This window comes from Plectropomus leopardus, chromosome 7 (genome assembly GCF_008729295.1).
Source record: "Plectropomus leopardus isolate mb chromosome 7, YSFRI_Pleo_2.0, whole genome shotgun sequence".
Lineage (NCBI taxonomy): Eukaryota > Metazoa > Chordata > Actinopteri > Perciformes > Serranidae > Plectropomus > Plectropomus leopardus.
Genome location: NC_056469.1, coordinates 16,478,196 through 16,499,399, shown reverse-complemented (window position 1 = coordinate 16,499,399; position 21,204 = coordinate 16,478,196). Strand labels below are relative to the sequence as shown.

The window sequence follows — 21,204 nt, the reverse complement described above, 5'->3', positions numbered from 1 at the left end:
CTTTTACTGAGTTACAATCTTAACATTTTATTCGTCTCTTCAATCTCACAGTCCGCTCGCCTCTGTTGTGAATGCCTGTTACTTTGGTTCCATTCATAAAAACTGAAGTTAAAGGGTAATTAAACAATACATCACACAAGTTTCACCTTAAAAGCAGGTCAGACTTGTGGTCACCCAGCAATCACTGATGTCAAACAATCATTTTCTATTTGACAGATGATTGAAATTGACTTTGTGATATCACTGTTTGGTGTGCGGCCAGAAGTGCTTCAAAGCTTTACCTCACAGATAGCAGCGTAGCAGCTGTCCTGTGATTAGCTGTTCATTTTCTTTTGAAGCACTGTGCTGCATGCAAAGGCCCTGTGATAGACAGTGACGGTTTGATAGCCAGCCTCTGACAACTTCCCTCAGAACTAATAATATGTTATTATAAATTCATGCATAACACTGCCTGTGCAGATGCAGTTGTGTGTGAGGGGTCATGAGTGGCAGCTGATGAAATACTCGATAAAAAGGACTTTCATCGTAGTGCAGCTGTCAGCTTCATGCCGATGCCTGTCCTGTTGTTGGACTTGAACAGTGTTTTGCAACATCCTGTTGGGTTTACTGCAAATTAAACTATAATATAGCTGAACAGATTCTGTCCCAAATACTCCCTAGTTTAAATAAATTGCTACTCTGTGCCTTGAATACTAGTGTGCAAAATGGTTGCCGTGCATCAAGCAGGTGTAATTACAGGTGTTAGTTTGACATACGCTGCGCTCCTTTGGTTAAATGAAGTAATTTGCTGAGCAATCCATCGTTCATCTGTCATTCGGGGCTAACAACGTTAGAGACTGAGATGCGCACTCGTGTTGGAAGCCTTCGATGCGTCTGTTGGCCCCCTGTAATTAAATCCACAGCTTTTAATGTTCACAAACGACAACAAAATGAGTGATGAATGGCCCGCGTAATGGCATCTTGATCCAATTGGGATTCCTGAATCTGCAGCTAAACGTGTCAGCCTGGCCATGTTTTAACACCAGCTTGGATCATGCAGGGCACTGGCTGCAACATCAGCACTTGTGCAACTGTTTCAAAGGTGGATCTCTGAGCTTGTGTAATGACATATGAGAGGACACCTTGCAGCAGCTGACTAATGTCCAACAGCTCATAATCAAATATACAGCTAATGCTTTTAACTCTCACATCTGGACCAACATCACTTTTCTTGTGCTGCATTCAGATGCCTCCCACAAGCATTCAAACCTTTGAAACTGAAGCAAAATGCTTTGTTTTCTTTCAAAGACAAAAAGCAAAGAGACCTTGGCAAAAAATGTCCAGCAAATTGCAAGAAATTAGTAATTTTTTAGAAAAGTATTTTAAAAAAGCAAAGGGAAAATGTCCAAAGACCTATATTTATTGTTATTATAATTATATATTTTAAATGACTTTTACAGAATTATTTTTAAGCCATTTTTTTTCAGGTCATTGCATTTTTTAAAAACTTAACCATTTTGTTTGTTTTTTTTATGGCTAATTTTTTTCGATAATTTTCTTGTTCCTGTTACTATTTTCTTGCTAATTTATGGGGTCATTTCTCCTTAAGTTGCTCATTGCCTTCTTCCTACATTTTTGAAAGAACGCAAGCTAATTTGCCCAGGTTTCAAAGGGTTAAATATGTTGTACAGGACTGTGACATGCAAATATTTGTCCATGTGAAAGTCACACTGGGTAAATATAGCTTACACAACCTTGTACATAAAATCCATGAGGTAGTTTCTGTTTTCCAACAAACATGGCCAGCTGTGGTTAGAGGGAGAAAATGTTAAGCTCATCAAATGCAAATGCAATGCACACAACATGACAAGCCATCTAATTTATGGAGAAATATGCTTTGCACTTGTCAGGAGGAGGTGTGAAGGCAATGCTTACCTGTCTGTCCTTTGTGAATATATGGCTAACCTCAGCTGTGAAACAGCAGTTAATATGACAAAAACATTCTTTGTTTCAGTAAAGGTTATGCATAGTTGTATTAATTAGACCTCAGATGGCTGATAAGGTTTTAAAGCATGAGAATGTCTGTATCATTGTTAACACAGACGTGGCAAATTACAGGGGTTACTTTTAAAGCACAAGGGCATGTAGCTGACTTAAATAATGAGTATTTTCTCAACCTGTTGTCAGATTGATAATCCTGTACCTCTGCCGCTGGGTTCATGGTGACAGCTTTTAGGAGCTGCTGGTCAGCGTGTATTAAGAAATGTCTCATTAAAATTAAGCTATGAAGCATGAAAAGGCAGAGAAATAGATCAGAATCTTGTTCCTCAGTAGTGAGGTGGAGGATACATGCAGGTATACACAATACAACCATGTTTTTTTTGGCTGTTCATCAGTGTGCATCAGTCAAAAAAGACATTGGAATATATAGGAGAGAATACCTACGTCCTCTGCGGTACTCTACCATCTACTCAGTATTACACCCACTTAATCAACTATCAGTACACCACTATTGTCCCTGTCTCAAAAGTCACTTTGAGGGATATTGCACTGACTTGTGGAGACTTACCCTAACTCTTAACATGCCTAACTCCGACTCTTACCCAAACTCATACTCTAACGATGACGAAAATGCCTCAATACTAAAATCCATTCTGAAGTTTTTGTCCACAAAATTTGTCCCACAAAATTTAAATGTGTGAAAAGACTCTTTGTCCCTATTTGTGATTAATGCAAGTGCACACACACATACACTGAGGCTGCACATTAAGGCTTGTATACTTGCTAGACCCTCATCATCCGAATGCATTCCCTGGTCTAGACCTGATGCTGTGTGGAACTGTGGAGTCATGGAGATTGAAGACAGCAAACCGGATATCTTTAGAGGATGAATACAGGATGGTTAAGTAGTTGTGCCCAGCAAAATATACCAATTTTGGTAACAGTAGGCGGCACAGCTGTTTGAAGATAAACTATTGAAGCTTTTCCTATCCTCCATGATGGAATTTGCAATGGGATGTTTGTTTGCTCCCTCACACTACTCGTGGCGAAAACACGGGCAATTACTGTACAAGTAAAGTAAAATTAAAACAATAAAGATAAAATGATCTTATGTATTATATTTTATTCCGTTCTTTGCAAACAATATGGCATCACCATTGCAACACATCATCATGCATGGTTTGTGCAAACATCCTGCCATTCCTTTGGACTGTTAGTTTATTTTTCACATGCTGTCCAGCAGGTGTTTCCTGCCTGCCGTCTGCTGATTCCATGTGAACGCAGCATTATCCATCACAACCACATGCCTAACCGCAAGGGCATAGTTTTTATTTCAACATTGTGGGGGGCACATATGAGACAGGGGTTTTGGGAGTCCTCCTCAAGAAAATTTCAGGAGGACTAACGAGACCAATGTCTTCGATCCTGGTGAATATTTATGCCAGATCCAGCACATTCGCCACCCAATAGGCAAAGACCCCCTGCCCCCACACCAAATATCCTAAATGTATTCATTGCATTTTTTTCAGAAATCTTTTAGACCATATTTGTTGAAATCATTGAAACCAACACAAGCAAAAAAGGTTTGTCAATACAAAATAATAATAAATAGAAATAATGAAAGAAAGCTGTAGCCCCTATGTGCAAATTTGCAAATTTCATTTTTTTCCCTGTACTGCACCCCAAATGTTTTTACCTTTTCATTTTACTTTCTTTCTTATTTTCTCTTAATTTTTTTAGTTATTGTATTTATTTATTTATTTATTTTTTTTTGCTTTTTGATGTTATTTGATAGGAATTAATTGTGAAAGGGGGAGAGAGCGGGAATGACTAGAGCAAACAACCACAGGTTGGAGTCGAACTAGTAGCTGCTATAGTAAGGACGTAGCTTTTGTACATGGGGCACCCGCTCTATCAGGTAAGCTGCTTGGCAACCCCATTTTGCATATGTTAATGCTCTCCACATACACTCTGCTCCACCACACCCATCACTGCTCTTACATTTTCTGACTGTGATGTTCGCTCACTGATAAGGTGAACTGCATTGTCAGGACTAGAGGTGGCATAGTGAGATCCTCCACAACCCCAAACATAACATAAATATAAACATAATAACTCTGATTTTCACCTTAAAGTCCAGTTTAAAACCTCAAACAGCACATTTAAGTAAGGGCAGGCAAAAATGTCCACTTTTTTCATAAAGTCCTCACTCTTAACGTCTAAAACTCCTGTCGGTCCCCACAAAGATACACATGTTAGAGCCCACACACACTCAGTCTGGGGCTCTGCTTGGCCGACGTTTGAATACCACTGTGTCGCTGCTGCTTCCGGCCGCTTGGAGGCGCCCGGCTCATACTTTATATAAGCGAAGAAGTGGAGGCTGGGGAGGAAAGTGGGCTTGAGAAAGAAATCTCTCTCCTGAACTGTTTACCCTGACGTCAGTTTGCAGAACTAGCTCTGCCCTGTCTCCTTCAGTGTCTCTGAAACTCCTCTCAGTGAGAATTTGGGGAGTAGATGGGCTCGGCTCTACTACTCGCGCGCCCGGATCTCGCGGAGTCAATGAAATGATTTCTTCTGCACATTTAAAGTGGACTAAAACAGCTACACGATGAACACCTGCGCCTTTCTGCTCATTTTGACTGTTCAGATCTACGCCGATGGCATCGAGGGGCCAACAGGTAAGAAGCGTGTTCATGTCTGTCCCTCTGGACGCAGTTGGGAAGTTTTTACATGCGGATGAAACTCCACTGAAAGCAGAAGCGGAGGGAGTCTGGTGTAGGTGCCAACTTTGTGCCCCCTTTTCCAAACACGTTTATCTGCCTCGTACTCCTGCTTCCCACGATTTACTAATGGCACAATGTTAATCCTCCCAGCAGGAAATTAAAAGAAATTCTTTAATTACTTTGCGAACTTTTCTGAGTGCCAGACTCCTGGAAAAAATGTTGGTTATTTTGGACGACTGCGTCTGGTTGCTGTGGGGAAATCTCCCGTTTCCCAAAACAGCACTATCTTCTGCGCTACGCTGCTTCTGCTTTTTTTTTTTTTTTTTTTGCTCCTGCTCAGGCTTATTTAAAGGCGCCAGGTAGCCTTAAAGGTGTGATCCAAAGTTAGAAACCAGTTCATTCCCGAGCGACAATTTTCTCCTTATAACGGAATTAACGATACTCCCACGACCTTTAGGCAATTGTGTCGACAGTTGTGAATATGAATCCTAATCTAGACAGCCTGAACCAATCTGTGACGATATCCAGAGACCAAAACCTGGACATGCTCCATACAGACGTTGGGTACTTGTATACAGAGTCCCTTAAAGTTTGCATCTTAATGAGGATTGTGGCATTGAATCCAGTTTTCATATTGATAACTCAAGATGAAGCCTAAGATGAACCTAAGGAAAAGGCAAGAGTCACTCTCCAGTCTGCTGTTTTTTTTTCTCCTGTTGCCATGAGCTGCCTCTGGTCTTTCGGGTTGTCTATCTGATCAGCTTTGTGTCCTCAAAGATGAGGAAAATCACATATTTTCATGTTAAAATTCCTCTTTTCTGTTTTGTGTTTGTCTGCTTGAGCTGGTGAGAGTGGTGTTTTTCACGATTAAGGCTCAAAATAATGCAATATCGTTGATTACATTTTTTAGACAAACTCTTTTTTTTTAAAAAAAACTCATTTTCATTATCCAAAAGGACAAATAAGTCATTTCAATTTTTAAAATCAGCCACATATCAGAGAGATTGAAAGAGAGAGGCAGGGTGGTAAAAATAAATATGTTTCATAGGAATGACACACGACACAAGCCCTTTCATAATCACTCACATTCATGTTTTCAAAATCTGCTTTTTTACCCTGAACTCTATTCATCATTTATGCAATATAATTACAGCACTGTATTTTTGGATAGCGTTTTGTCCAAAGGCTAAAAGGACTTGGGCCTGTTTGAGTCTCTTTGTCTCCCTGACACGCCACACACACACACACACACACACACACACACACACACACACACACACATATGCATAATTTTACCCATAAAACCAGGGCAATCAGGCAGCAATACTGATAACATTTACACTGCAGGCTGCTTCAGCACTGTATAGGAGTGCGACACGGTGTTTGTCATAGCAGGTTGGAGTAAAAAAAACCTGATTATGTTAAGATCATTTGACTTGGTTCATTGGAATTTGGATAATAGTTGTATTTTTTTTACTGGCAGCGCTTCTGTTTTGGGAGAAATGCTCGCTCTTGTTTGCATAAGTCATTGTAAAAAAAAAATAAAATAAAGCAACAACAACAACACAAGCATGCAAGCAGAATGTGTATTGTCAAGAGCTGAATGGAGCAGATCATTAAGAGGAATGGGCTGAGACATATGAAGGATTAAATCACACACAGGTAATTAAAAGAGCTGAATGGAACAGTAACGCTTCACTACGGCTGTCAATAGAAATTTACATGGTGTCGTTTTTTTAGTTTGTTAACTGGGGTGTTGCAAGCCTCGCCATACGCGCTGTTACCCTCTCATTAGCTGCTAATAGTTAACGCTGCTAGTTTTTGTGGCTTCTGATCCCCTCGGCCTGACTCCCTTCATGCTTCTCCACCTGCCCACATCCTATAGGAGGAAATTAAAGGGCATTAATGCAGCCTCGACTCCCACAATCTTCAGAGAGTCTCCTCTGATTAACACTTACTGCTGTGATTGTGCGAAAGACCACACCTTGACCTTGAATGCTTAATAACAGTTAAGACTCAGCCCTCCGTTGGGGATTTCTCGCCTTTTTCACTCGATGTAATCCATATTTTTCTTTCTTGCTTATGCCGCTGTCTGTCCAGGCTGTCAGTTCTGGGGAAGTGAAATTATTAGAGGCTATGAAATATAGAGGCTCTCTGCTGCACTGGGCTGACTGTAGTGAGGCTGATAAGAAGAAAGAAATATCACATTCACATCACATTTCCTCAGACACAAAGATGTAATGAACATAAAAATCCAGATTCCGGGTGTATTTCTATGTGTTGTTTTATTTTAAATGCTGTAAAACCCAATGTGACACTTTCACTCCTCTGTTGTCACTTATGGGAATTGAATGAATGTTCACTTACCATCTGTCTCCTCTATTAGCAGCAAATGTTGTCAGCTGAGTGGTGTAATTATCCCGTGTCTCATGACTCATTTCCCGGTTTGATCTAAAGTTAAGGCAGAATATCCTTTTTGCTTATTTCAGTGGGTAAGATAACACTTGGATCCAGATGAAAAGGGCTGTGAAGCCCAGACTGTCTGGTTAAAGTATGGCATGGAATGAATAATGCTTTAGGCTTCAGGTTTAGAGCGCATAACTGTCAGCAGCATCACTGGAAAACGTAACGTAGGACCACCAGCATATATGAGTGTAAAGGAATGAGAGCTGCCAGGATAATTTGATCATTAATTGTCTTTTTTTTTTAGAAAAAATGTCATACATTTGCATTAACATGAACATTTGTTGCTTTTATTTGTCATATATGAGAGCAGACTAAACATCATTGGATTTTGGACTATTTCTCAGACAAGATCTCACATTGGGCATTTTTCACTATTTTTTTTTGACATTTTCTAGACAAAACCTGTCCAGATATACAGGCATTAATCATGGATGGATGACTGAACAGGCCTATCAGGCACAGACTCATGGAGCACAAGTGAACTACTGACCAGGAAGAGAGTAAAAATGACCACAAAGAGACACAAAAAGACCACAAAAAAGTACAAAGGAACTGCAAAAAGAATCAAAATTACAATAATAATGGACAAAACAATCAAAAAGACACACAAAATGACTATAAAGATACAAAATGACCACAAGGAGACACAAAATGACTACAGAGCAACACAAAACACCTACAAAGAGACACAAAGCAACTAAAAGGGGCACAAAATCACTACAATGAGACATAAAATGATCACAAGTAGATGGAAAATGAGTACAAAGAGGCCCAAAACAGCTACAAGGAGACAAAATGACGACAAGGAGTCACAAAATGACTCCAAATAGACACAAAACGACCTCAAGTAGACATAAAATGACCACAAGGAGATGGAAAATGAGTACAAGGAGACACAAAATAACCACAAGGACAGGGAAGATGACTACAAAGAGACACAAAACTGCAACACGATCGGGAAAATGACTAAAGAGAAACAGAACGACTCCAGAGAAACAAAACAACAACAAGGAAATGGAAAATGAGTCCAAAAGTCCATTGTCTCATCATGCGCCCTTGGCATTAACAGGTGCACTGTTACACACATTATTTCAGTTTGCTTGCTGAACCAATTTAAATGACATGCATTTACATTTTGGTTCTTGTGAGTTCACTATAGGCTCGCTGTGTAGTCATATAAAAGAGCCTGAGATGCAGTTGTGAATTATTGTAGGGAAAATGAATGTAACCACCATGTAGAAAATGTTGCCCGGCACCACAGTGTTGCAGCATATCCACAAAGTGGAAGTGTTCCCTGCAGGAGCCAGGCCACCATCTGTGGATAGAGGGTGAGGGGCGGCAAGGATTGGGCCTAAATCAGACTCCTAAAAAGACTGGTTGATTTCCATCTTTGCGGGATCACGGGCAGTAATTCAGAGAGCAGATGGAAAACTTTGTAACAAGAACTGGGGGGACTAGAGTGGAGGGAAAAGGGGGGGAGGAGAGAGAAGCCGAGAAGGACAGAGGGATTTATTCAGATACATTGTCAGGGTGTTTTGTTTTTCGGCGGAGGCCGCAGCAGGACTTTTGCTGGGCTCTTGTGTCCGTTTTGCCTTCAGCACTTGAGTGAGTGATTAAACAGGGTGCTGATGAGAGGAGTCCTCTGCTCTGCAGCGTGCCTCTTCCAGTTTCTCTCTCTGATCTATTGTAATGTGGGGCTGTGTGGAGGAGTGCCAGCCCCCGATTGGCTCACATACTCATCTCACAAGACTGGAAGATGAAACACATTCATCGAGTGTATGTGTTCAAAGAATCCTGCTTAATGCCAAGCGCCGTGATTGGTACGCTTTAACATGGGAAGCAAGTGCTATGTTTTGGAGATATGTTAAAATTTTCCAATCGGCAACCCAGCAGCTGGGGATTGCTGATATGAGACCTGAGACTAGCTAAATGAAGTATTTCATGCTGAAAAGATGTTCTTTTTTGAATAATACTGGGATGGCTATACACAAATACTAGTTGTCACTACATAACCAAAGAGAACAGAGAGGCATTTGCTCTTGCTCAAAAACCTACAACTACCAGAATGCACTGTGTCACACCGGACCAATAAACACTTCTTTAACCACAGGAAACCGTATTAAGGCCGATTGTTAACTAACAATCCTGAATTACTGTTAAACAATGAGCTAAAATGTATTTCTGAAAACCTTTTGGAAATGGGCAAGTTTGATTTCAGTTTTTCAGCCTCGGTTTAAAGGGAACAGTACGGCGCCAACTTCCTGTTCACAAATATTACAGCCAAACAGGACACTAACATATGTTTCTGAAGACATTTTTGGTGAAAATAGAAAATACATTAACAGAGTCTGGGCTTCTTTTGATCAGTAGAGTTTGAGCAGAATGTGGTCTGAGTTTGAGACCTCTACAATCTTACTGTGATTGAGGGCATGTGATAATGCTAAAGTACAATCTGTAGTTTGAGCAACAGCCCTAGTGCAACTCAAAGATTGGAGTTTACCACTGTTTATTTACACATACCACTTACACTTTTATGATGCAAAGCTGGTTGACAATTGACAAAGTATCCCTGTAATTGCCTTATCATAAAACGCACGCTGTGACACAAACAAAATAACATTACCATAGCCATCATGGTTAGTCTTTCCGTTGTTCCAACAGTCCTCAAATCTGGTTTGAGTAAACAAAACAAACAAAAAGAACGGTATTATTGTGTCAGTGGTAAAAAAAATATAAATGCTGGTTTTACACAGTGTTTTTCCTGTTGTGCTTTTTTTGCAGCGTCTCTCGCTTATTCTATGAAAATTAAAAAAGGCAACGTACTTTAGCCAAGATATTTGTTAAACTGCCTAAGCTTAATGTGTGCCCAATCAGGAGCCTCCTCTGTCTCAAGCTGCTCTCATTTCTCATGCATGCATCTCACCTCAGTGTGTGCTGTGCTGAGCGTGCAGACATTTCTTTATGCTAGACTGCAGCTCACACATATTTTGTGATGGCTGTGCTTAATTAATCCTGCTGATAATTTTGCTGTACTTGTTGTAATTATCACGTTTCTGTTCTGTTTCAGTCCCAGATTTTTCTTTTTTTTTTCTTTTTCCTTTTTTTGGTTGAAGGCTCTGTGAGTTGTGGCCTACTCAGGCGGAGGATTGTTTGCTCTTCAGAAAGGTCAATTGCAGGTTGGGAGTCATGTTTCTGGAGCTGAGAAAGAGCAGGTTGAGAAGAGGGCAGTGCCCAAAAGCAGGATCCCTTCTGCTGTGTGTCTCCTCCGCCATCATGTCTGGCCTTTTCTGCAGCCCAGCCAGGAGCTCTGAATGGGACCACTCGTTGTTATTGTTATTAATTAGAAACATGCACTCTGCATCGTAAGCTATGAATGTTTTAGCATATTGATGGCAATGCAGCTTAAGAATGGATGTGTGTGCCTTGCTTTTACATTTGTGTGTGTATGCATTTGTTAATGAGCATCCAGGTTCATTAGCGTGTTTGCCTGTAAGACACGGAAGTCTTGCCATGGAAGGAAGGTCCCACCGTACCAAGCGACGCAGCCCTGACACTGATGCTAGCAGGGCCTGGAGCTGCAAGCGCTCCTCTGAACTCTTCAGGGTAACTGTGAGACCTTCCAGCTCTCTGGAAAAGATGCCAAGACTGAGAGATTTACAGTCAGAGGTCTGCCTTGGCCTGCCTCCTCCTTTCCACTTCGCAGCGACAGCCAGAGTGCAGGCTTCCCAGCTCCCTCAGCCAGGTGTTATTAATGTTGTATTGATCTGTCAAACTCCGGCAAGTCCATTTTACTTAAATTTGATCAAAGTGGCATCCCGTCTGTAGCCTGTGAGTTTGATGTAGGAGTGTGAATTAGCCAGCCAGCACAGGACTTGCATGACGTAATACATGGAGTCGGGTTTGCAGCAGAGAAATTTAGCGGCATTGTGTAGAGCAAAGGACAGGGAAAAGTAGAAATCCTCTCAAACATGAAAGAGTGGGCCTCATTTCCATAAGAAGGCTGTATATATTACAAATAAGCTACAAAATATCCTCTTGATGTACTGGTCTAAAATGACAGGACCATTATACTCATTATCACTTAAAAGCATATGTTTTACTTGAATAATGGACAGGGACATTTATCATTCAGCGCAGATGGGCCGGTGTTTATAGCCTGGATATAGAGGGGAGTGAGACTGCGAGCACAAGCGCAGATGTGTAATTATCCAACAAAGAAATAAGCAGGGCTGTGAGTTGCAGCCCCTGTGTTTTCTTCCCCGAGGTAGCGAACTCCAGACTGCAAAAACTGGGTCTGGAAGACTGATGCTGCGAGTGCTGCTCCTTATCGCCGACCCAGAGGAAAGAAAAGCCTCCCGAGCAGTTTATATTTAGCCCACTGGCCGTGTTTCAGTTCTTTACCTTTCTCCTATGTCAACAAATTCTCAGACAGATTCTTCCGGCCCTCTGGTGTTTGTGTATGCAGTGTTGTAGTGAATGCTCAGGTCACTGGAGTCAGGGTTCAGGATCAGGCCAGGATTGCAGAGTGGAGATGTGACCTGTTGTTAAGCTGCCTGTAGGCCTGAAACCCCCCAGTGAAATCTGAACCGCTGACACTCCGCTAAAAGTCAAAACAGTCTCTTCTGGACATTTTTCTCCCTGGTGGTGTAATGGATGCAGGCTTTAGTTGCCTTTGTGCCATGATACCGGCTCTCTAAGGGGAAGTGGTATTTCTGGTTTGACCGGTTCCTTTGGGCAAAGAAATATCCTCTCAGAGACCCAGCCATGAACCTGAACACTCATCACCCTGATGTGTCTCACACTTATTAGACTGACACCTTTTCACATAAACTTTATTAGGACAGTGGAAATTGAAGAGCATTAAAGTGTAACAGAGCATGGATGATGGCAAATGTGCCGATTTAAAAGAGCGTAGTGTTTGAGGTCTTCACAGCATGAGATCTAAGTAAAACGGAGCTCTTTTTTTTTTTTTTTTTTTAAAAAGCCATATCTGCTCAGTCACACAGCGTCTAGCTTGCAGTGCTCATCCCTGCTTGCTGTTGAATTGAAGGCGTTTGTCTCTCTTTTCCCGTGCAGCACAGTTGCATGGCACAGTGGTGACACTCAGCTGTGACAGCTGCTGCTGCTGGTGGGTTATGGGTAGGTCATGGCAGCTGTGGTAGCACAGGTGCCAGCTGGCAGAATATCAGTCAATGGACTGGACCTGTTGAGCACATACTATAACATGTATGAAGCACTTTATTAGTTTTTTTTTACAAGAAGCAATACTTTTGGGCTTTTTGCCTTTAATTGACAGGACAGTTATACATGAAAGGGAGAGACATGCAGCAAACCTTCCCTGACTGAGGTTGGAATTGAACCTGCAGCCACTGTGGCAAGGTCGTAACTTTTGTACACGGGGCGCCTGCTCTACCAGGTGAGCTGCTGGGCAGCCTGAAGCACTTGATTTTTCCTTCTTATTTAATACTACACTTACACAGGTAGCCTTGCTGAGATCAGAATTTCTTTTTCTATAGAGACTGATGTACAAAAATAACATACAGTTCAAACACACACACACACAATATACATATTCACACTTAAAGCCCTATTCACAGGGGGCCAGTATTACCTGGGGACCTTGTGTGATTAAGATATTACTCCATCCCGTCTGTGTTTCATGCGGCACATTCGCACAAGATAAACAGTCTGCATTTTACCTGAATTCACTGCCATTTTACTGGATTTGCTCTTTCTCAAAAACCTAAATACAACTCCAAATCACTGAGATGCTGAGAGGCACAAAATCTAGGTCGTTTTTGGCCGTATAGAGCCTTCAAAATAAACAACATACAATGACGCTCCATTCTGCTTATTAAGGACCACTCCACCTTTTCATATAAGATGCAGGGTTGAGAGAAAATGTATCCCTTGTTATAAAGAACAGCGCAGTGTGAGTCAAGAGGCTTTAAGGTGGATAGAAAAGCATACATATCACAAAAGTCAAGTGCAGACTGTAGGTTGCCCAACAGTCTTTTATTAAGAAGAGTGCGATGTTGACTTACCTCGTTCTTGGCTGGAGGACATTAAAGTAGTTTTCAAGGAGTTCGTCTGGAAGTCCATGAAATCTTTCGCTGATGTGAAAACACCGAATTCGTCCAAACTTGAATTGCATGGTTTTCACCAGAGCGACGTGAATGAATGTTGCATGCAGTTTCATCACAGTTTCATGTGATGAAATTAACATAGTAGTCTGGAACTTTTTGTAAGAAAAAAACATTGTAATTTGTGTTTATTTTGCAGCATGCATATAATCCTTATTCTCCTCAGGACCGCGGGGGCTTTGCATTGGCATCTTATTTAAATGTAAATAGAGACAGTGGATATGCAGAGTATGGTGGCATGTTATGATATACTAGTAGCACTCCGGCTTCTGACCACCAGTCGGGTTGAAAAGCTTTTGTCAATTGACGTTAGTAAAAAGAGTTCGGGAACTCGGGCTGGGCTTTGACGCTTTGTTCTGTTCCAGGTGTTGAAGTGAGACAGAGCAAAAGCAGAGCCTATTGATTTCTCAAACACAGCCTGTCACAGTCAGCTTATTGTCTTCTTCCTCTTAAAACTCTCCTTTCGATCCTACATGACCTCCCGTCACAATCCTCCTCACTTTGACATGCTGCTATTTCAGCAGTTGCTCAGGGGATTTCGAGTACCTTTTTTCATAAAAAAAAAAACCCCTATCTTCTTCCCTCTCTGGCTGTTACACTTTATCGCTGTTAGACATTTAAGGGGCAAGCAGTTCACAGTTGTCTCCTCTTTACCATTCCCCTCGTGTCATGATAGACGGTATGCACAATTCTGGTCACTCATTAGCAGCTGATTCATTGAAAACAGTGTCTATTATTCATTTCTTTTGACAAGGTGGTATAATTGCTTGAGGGCAAAGAGATGAATCTCTATTTGTTGCCCAGTGTATTTAGACAGCGTGTGAGTCAGTCCTGCAGGGACACTAATGAAGAGAGATAGCTCCTGACCAAGGAAGTATGTGCCCTTTATCTTCAGATCGCTGTGCTATTATTGTGTTGCTCAGAAACAGGTACAAAGCAATTCCTCATAATGCCCGCATGCGTACTTTGATGTTTAGGTGCGTGTGTGTGTGTGTGTGTGTGTGTGTGTGTGCGCGTGTGTGTGTGTGTTTATACAGACCCAGAGACGTGAGCTTCCTCTTACCTTAGTGCCAGGTGAGGTAGTCTTGACAAACCTTTCTTCAGGGCACGCTTCACAGCCCCGCGGGGCCCTCTAGGGTCCTCCTCCTGGTGATTGCTGAGCTGCCTGGCGTTCCTGAGAGACAGCTCGTCAAACAGTTTGAAAGACCTTTGTTTGTTCCTGCGCTGGCCGCTCGACTTGGCCCGCCAGCTAAGGGGAGGCTGGGAATGGGGAGGTGATTGCCCCGAGAGATGAAGGGCTTGTGAGTGGGAACTGAAGTGGGCAGCAATATGACCCAGAGCCCCGTTTGAGGAGGCTTTCATGTCTCCCTCTACAGTCAGGCGAAGACCATGTCCACACTAATGTGGATACGTTTGAAAATGCATCTGTTCTTGGCCTGCCGCCCGTGCTAAGCTGCCACTGACAGTTTGACCTTTTTGAAAACGCTTCCCATGGACGATTCTTAAAACACTGGTCTCACATTGTGATGTGAAACAGGGGGAAAGGGAGCTTTTCAGAAACGCTGACACCACCATTGTGATGTGATCTACTGTAAAGCTGCTCGCCTGAGGGGGCTGCGCGTGCCCAGTGGAGGAGAATTCAACGCTCCTCTATTGTTTTTGGCATTTTGATGAGAATGGCAAACTTTTTGAGAGCAGCCTGGAAAGGCTTAATGTGGACGGAAAGCTTTCATGCCATTTTCAAATAGCGTGGACTTTCTGCAGCCAAAGGCAGTGCACCGTTTGCGTGTCTCACATTAGCTCAAAGCCAGAAATATGCAAGAATGTCCAGGGAGCCCACGGGGTGTCGTTAACAAAGAGCTTAATTCAAAACCACAAACAGAAGATTATAATAATTGCTCGGCCCTTGTGTGTGTGTGTGTGTGTGTGTGTGTGTGTTTGTGTGCGTATGTGTGTGTGGGTGTTTGACTGTGTGTTTGTATGCATGCTGGCGGGTTCTTAGGTGTGTGTTTTGTATATATGGAAGGGGCAGATTGGTGATTGTTCCCACCTGATTATATGTAAATATTTGCTGAACTCCTTTGGCCATTTTGAACTTCCATAAATCACAGCCATGTGGTTTATTATAGAGCTTTTGTTTGCTTTATTCCTCTACGGTGTAAAAATGCTAATGAAAAAAATTAGCATACTGTGCTTAGGACATGTTCCTCTGATGATAAATACTTTGCACTGCAAAGATCGAAAAGTCGGGCGCTGCTATAGAAACATGCTTTGGGCAATTCTGTGTTTGGAGAGTGGTTAGAGTACACAGTGTGTCAGAGACCTCAGAGCAGGTTGGCCCTGGCCTTTGTCTGTCTGGACAGCCAGGGTAATTAAGAATCAGCTTAAAGCCAGGATTATGGCTGCAAGTAGGCTGATCACAGGGGACAGGAGAAAAGGCATTAGGAGAGTGGTGGTTAATATGGGTATTACTCTGCTTAGTAGTAGTATCATGTGACAATAAGACAGCCGACAATGGAACCCTGTTGATGCCGAGATCCCTCGCTCGGCGCTAATAGGCTTTACTGCAGATAGCTTTGTTTACCCACAGTGTGCAGCACTCCACCTTCCTGCTTTATCGTCCTTCCTCACACATTCAAACCTTTTTTCTTTCTAATTTGTCTCAACCTAATTAGAAAATGGTAATATTTTGCTGTACACCTCCCTGAGGTATTTTAGCAGTGTTGAGACGTATTTGCCTTACACCAGCACCTTTGAAATGAAACATGCATGATTGTTCATCTCTCTTGTGAATGCATACACAAACACACACACACACACACACACACACACACACACACAGTGTTTTGAGATATTTTTGTGCAATGTAATTAATGTTCTCATTAATGTGTGAACAAGCTGTAAGGCAGAACTAAAAGCCTGATACTTTAGGAAACATGCTCGCTGAAATGGATAGCCTGTGTTTGGCATGTGAAGCAGAGAACGGTTAGATAGCTTCTTTCTTGTCCGTCCAGGCTTTTTATTGTGATCTGCCTGCAGAGGTAACCCGATGCTTGAAGCCTCTGCACCACATGTGAGGCCATTTGTTGCCCTTTAGAAAGGATATGGAACCAGGCCAGTGTGAATAATAACAACGCAGGGAGCGGGTTTATCCAGACACCAAAAGGTTACATCAAATGGCCCACCTAATTTGCTGCATTACTCTTATTTGCAACAAACCTGTGCATTTATTTCTGGTATCAGCTCGAAGAAAACATTCCTGCAGGTGGATAGTTGGCAGAATTATCAGCACACGACGTGACACAGCAATGCTTTGTTTTGACCTTGTTGAGAGGGAGCAGGGAATTGTTTTCCACAGTCTTTAAGAGCTAATCCCATCAGAGGGACTGCGCAGCATGGAGGGCTAACTCAGTCACGTCTGACGTAGCGCTGCCAGAACAAGAGGCAGACAGGAATGTGTTTGTCTGACTAACTTGGCTTCATTTACTCCTGACTGGAACAGCAGAGGAGGAAAACTCCTCCCAGACAACTTGACTTCTTAATTCCTTTCTCAGAGCCAGGATGAGGAGTGAGCGTCTGATTCTGTGTCGGTGAGAGCAGGAGAAAACTTCTGACTGGGACTCAGTAGTGGTTTGTGGAGATGCAGTGACGGCTCAGTTTATCATTATAACAGATGAATTAACTAGGTTTTACCTCTCAGAGGAGAGTTCCTCACCTCACTGGTTGTCTCTTGGCTTGGTTAGGCACATGTGCTCCTGGAGGACAGGCTCATTCAGTGCTTAGGCCATGGAACTGAGGATTTATCCCAGACCAGTGAGTCCCTGTGGCGCCACAAACTCCTGCTGAAGGATTTAAGATTGGACTGTCCGTCCGTCTGTTATTTTCTCCAGAGATTGGGGAGTAAGATTTTTCTTTAGTTCCAATAAATGCTTGTGTCTGCACCTGCGGTTGATACCATCTGGTTAAAATGAATGGTGGCAGAAGCGTGGGTGAAAGGTGAAATTCAGGAGTTATTGAGAAGAAAATGTGTTTTTCATTAGTGGTGACAGTATTGCATGCTCTTACTTAACTTCTGTATTAAATAGAAATGGAAATCTTTGTATCAAGCCCCTCTTTACAGAGGGTTTTTAAGTGGCAGCTAATAGCTCATTATAATAATATCTTTATTTATGAAGCATGTTTCAAAACAGAGTTACAGAATGCTTTACAAGGCAGCAAAATAAAGCAAACTAGTCTTAAAAATGAAAGAAAAGAAAACAGGCAAAAACAGTTTGTTTTATTGAAAAGGAGAGAATAAAAGACTGTTCAGGAAAACTTAAAACTCAAGTAAAATCACAAAAAAGCTCTGATAAAAGTATGTCTTAAGAAGAGAGTTAAAAAAAGATCACTCACTGGGCCGATCTGATTTCCTTGGGCGGATCGTTCCAGAGCCTTGGGGCTGAAAATGCTCTGGCCCTTTTGGTTTTCAGCCGGGCCTCTGGAACTGACAAAAGACCTCTGCCTGGGGATCTCAAAGTACGTCATGCACAGACATCACACATACAGGATTGAGAGAAAAGGAATCTTAAAGTAAAATCTTAAAATCTATTCTGAAACATACTGGGAACCAGTATCAAAAGGCTAAAACTTGGAGTGATGTGATCATGTCTCTCAGTTCCAGTAAATGGTTAATGGTTAAAATTGCTTTGAAGATCAGTTATGAACCATTAACACCCACAATATTGTTGGTGCCAAGTTGTCAAGATCCCCCATGGCTACTTATTTTGCAGTTAAATAATGTCAGTAAGGCTTTACTAAAGGGTTTTTAATTTTAATAAGTTGTTAATAGATGGATTTTGGTCCAGCATCTCTTCTCCACAAAGTCAAAGGCCAAACAATTCACTCGAGGGGATTTCCTGAATGAATTTCAGAGCTAAAAAGACAAATCAAGCACACGGCTAGAAAAGGATAAATGCAGAGGAGGATATGTGAAGCGAGGATACAGCGTGAGTGTGACACACAGCTCGTGGATCCACGTAGTCCCAACGTAGTGAAAGCTGAATACACAGACAGATGGATATATAAGAGGATATCATTATCTCACATTTCCATAAAAAGCCATGAATCTGCTTAGAAATACTAGAAAAAAGATGCTATTTAATAACTGCATTACTCGCCTGAGAATCGCCACATTTTTTTCAGTATCAAAGTAATGCAGCGATAGTCGTCTGTATTCTGCTAACAGAAACTACTAATAGCTAATTATGCATGCTTTTTTAAGCAAGGTTATTTATTAAAATTCTGTCATTACAAAAGAGGATTCAAACATGCATCAATACAATTGAAATAACTTGACCATCATCTTTTTTTAACAGACCTTACTGCTATTTACTCATCCCACCCTCTACCCCTTTCCCAGAACATAAAGCGGAAAGTTTCAAATTAAGACGATCCAAATGGGACCTGGAGGTAAAGTAGACATAGGAGTAAAATAACAGACCAAAAAAATAGTACTGTCATACTGTTAAAATAATCAGTGTGTAAATCTTCCATAATTGAAGTAAAAGGTTGCCATGGTGAGGTAAAATTGGTAATTGGTAATAATAAATATTGTGTCTTAATAAGGTTTCGCTGCTTAAACATGAAGCTAAAACAATACCTAAAGGTATGCCAGGGCTAAAACACAAAAATTAAAGCTGAGGTAGCAACGGTAGATTCAGACGAATATTTAGGCCAATTTTAGTGACTGTAGACACAGTTGTATCACAGTAGTTAATCACCATATGTTTGCTTTTCTTGAAGGCTTTTATTTTGAAGCAGCTCTATAAAGTGTTGAGTCTGAATTACCGGAAGACAAACATGGAAAGCATCTGCTTTCTCACAGCTGTTGTCTGCTGCTCTCGTTATTCTAAACTTAGTCACTCTGATGCATTGTACTCCACTTTTTTGTCTTGGTCATAAAATGTAGCATTGTGTTTATATTGACATAAAAATGACAGAGGCTGTGAAACCATTAAAATAGCTGGGACATTGCCTCCAACATTCCCCTATATTGAACTTTCACACCCTTCCCAGTGTCAAGGTGCTTTTCAGTTCTTCATTTCCCTGTCTTCATTGCTCCATCCTCCTCATCTGGGCATTTCACCTGGCTCCGTGTTTCCCTCTCTATCTTTGTCCTTGTCCTCGCAGCCTTAGGGCTTCTTGGGATCTACAGTATGCTCAGTGTTTCAGGTTAGGGCTCAGTATTCTAGGCAGGGTGAGCATGAGCTCAAAGCAGACCTGTCTTTGAGTATGTGTGTCTGCCTGCCTCCCCAGGCACTCATTAAGCTGGTGTGTGAAGGTGTGTGTTTCCGGAGGCTGTGGGGGAAAACATGTGCGCATGTGGAGGTTAAAAGGCCCCCGACAGAGACATAATTTCCCAGCCTGGGGCGATGGGAGAAAGTAACTTCATTAGCCAGTTCCCGCTGTACAGATTAACTTGATTATACTAACCAAGTCTCAGTGGCGACAGTGGTGCAGAGTACAAATGTCACACCTGGAACAAAAATCTGTGCATCTTTTTTTTTTTTTTTTTTTAGGAGAAATGGTGTGTGCATATATATGTGTGTGTGTGTGTGTGTGTGTGTGTGTGTGTGTGTGTGCAGTTGCATGTGTGGGTTTGTGTGTGTGCAGTGAAGGGAGGGAGAGGAGGAGGGTCAATTGGTACACCTGGGACATTTGGCTGCTCTGTAATTTGCAAAGTGACTTATCTTCAGGTAATGAGCAGGTACCGACCGTCTAGGAACTCCTTTCTATAATTTGGTTGATGGAAGTCACACTCTTGCTTTAATGCATGCCTGCACACACACACACAGACACACACACACACACACACATTTAGCAGTTTTATTTAAGAAATCAGGCACACATTACCCTCTGTCTTACCTACTGTCAAGGATTGCAGCAGTATAAGGTTTTAATGGTATGATAATCACAACAATACCACAGTTCGACGGTATCACAGTATGCATTATTACACAGTTATTATTATTATTATTATTAGTAGTAGTAGTATTATTATCTGTAACAGTGATCCCTAAAGTAACTTGATTTAAAATGCTTTATCAGAATTGAAACTTGAAACCATTTTTCATAGAAGTATGTTTAAAAAGTAGGTTTGGACACTGAACTCTTCTTAAAACGCACTTTTAAGGGTACCAAATTCCTTCCTTGTCGAAGCTGATTGGATGTTTTGTACTGTTTGGTCTGGTTTGACACCGCAATTTCCTGTTATCCAAGACAATTTTCTCCCAAGGGAGACAAATAAAGTAACCTTGACCTTGGCCAAATTATATCGGTTCTACTGGTATGAGTCAACGTATCTTCATACAACAGTTTCTACGATATCCTGCAAATTAGCTTATGCTTAATTTACATATACTCAATTGGCAAAGTTACCAAGGTTTAGGCAAGCAAACTTACTGTATTTGGTTCTAGGAAAACAAACATGGTGAGGATATATTTTAAAATGACCCCACGTCCATGCGATTCCGAACACTGGTCTCCTGAGGAAAGTCCCAGGCCAGAGTTGTGTGTTTTGTGACCCATTTGTCTCCCCAACCTCCCTCCTTACTGAACTGCATGGGGCTGCTTTCTTCTGTACTGTCTTTACTGCACATTGGTTACCTGATTGCAGCCTTCCAAATACATGAGTTATGCATGAAATACTGGCTTATGGTTACATGGTATATGTATGAATTTTTGCATTACCTTTTGAAGGAAAATTTGTAAACACTGCATGAGAACAGCCTGACTGAGTATACATTCATGTTAAATCAATCAGAGACAAGATAACAAAGCTTAGCTTACATTCAGAGAGGAGCTGAAAGCACTGCAAAGGGCCCTGAAGCTGAATTCAAAGCCAAAAATATCGG

The 21,204-nt window shown here is 41.6% G+C and overlaps 1 protein-coding gene across 4 annotated transcripts in view; it reads left to right on the top strand.

Moving 5' to 3' along the window:
- The first annotated feature begins 4,402 nt into the window (after positions 1-4,402).
- Positions 4,403-21,204, top strand: part of ptprub (protein tyrosine phosphatase receptor type Ub) — a 191,668-nt gene continuing 174,866 nt past the window's right edge. For all 4 annotated transcript variants that reach the window (XM_042489529.1, XM_042489528.1, XM_042489527.1 and 1 more), the window contains exon 1: positions 4,403-4,658. In XM_042489529.1, coding sequence (XP_042345463.1) covers positions 4,589-4,658 — 70 coding nt within the window. In that variant the 5' untranslated portion in view covers positions 4,403-4,588. The remainder of the gene's footprint in view (positions 4,659-21,204) is intronic.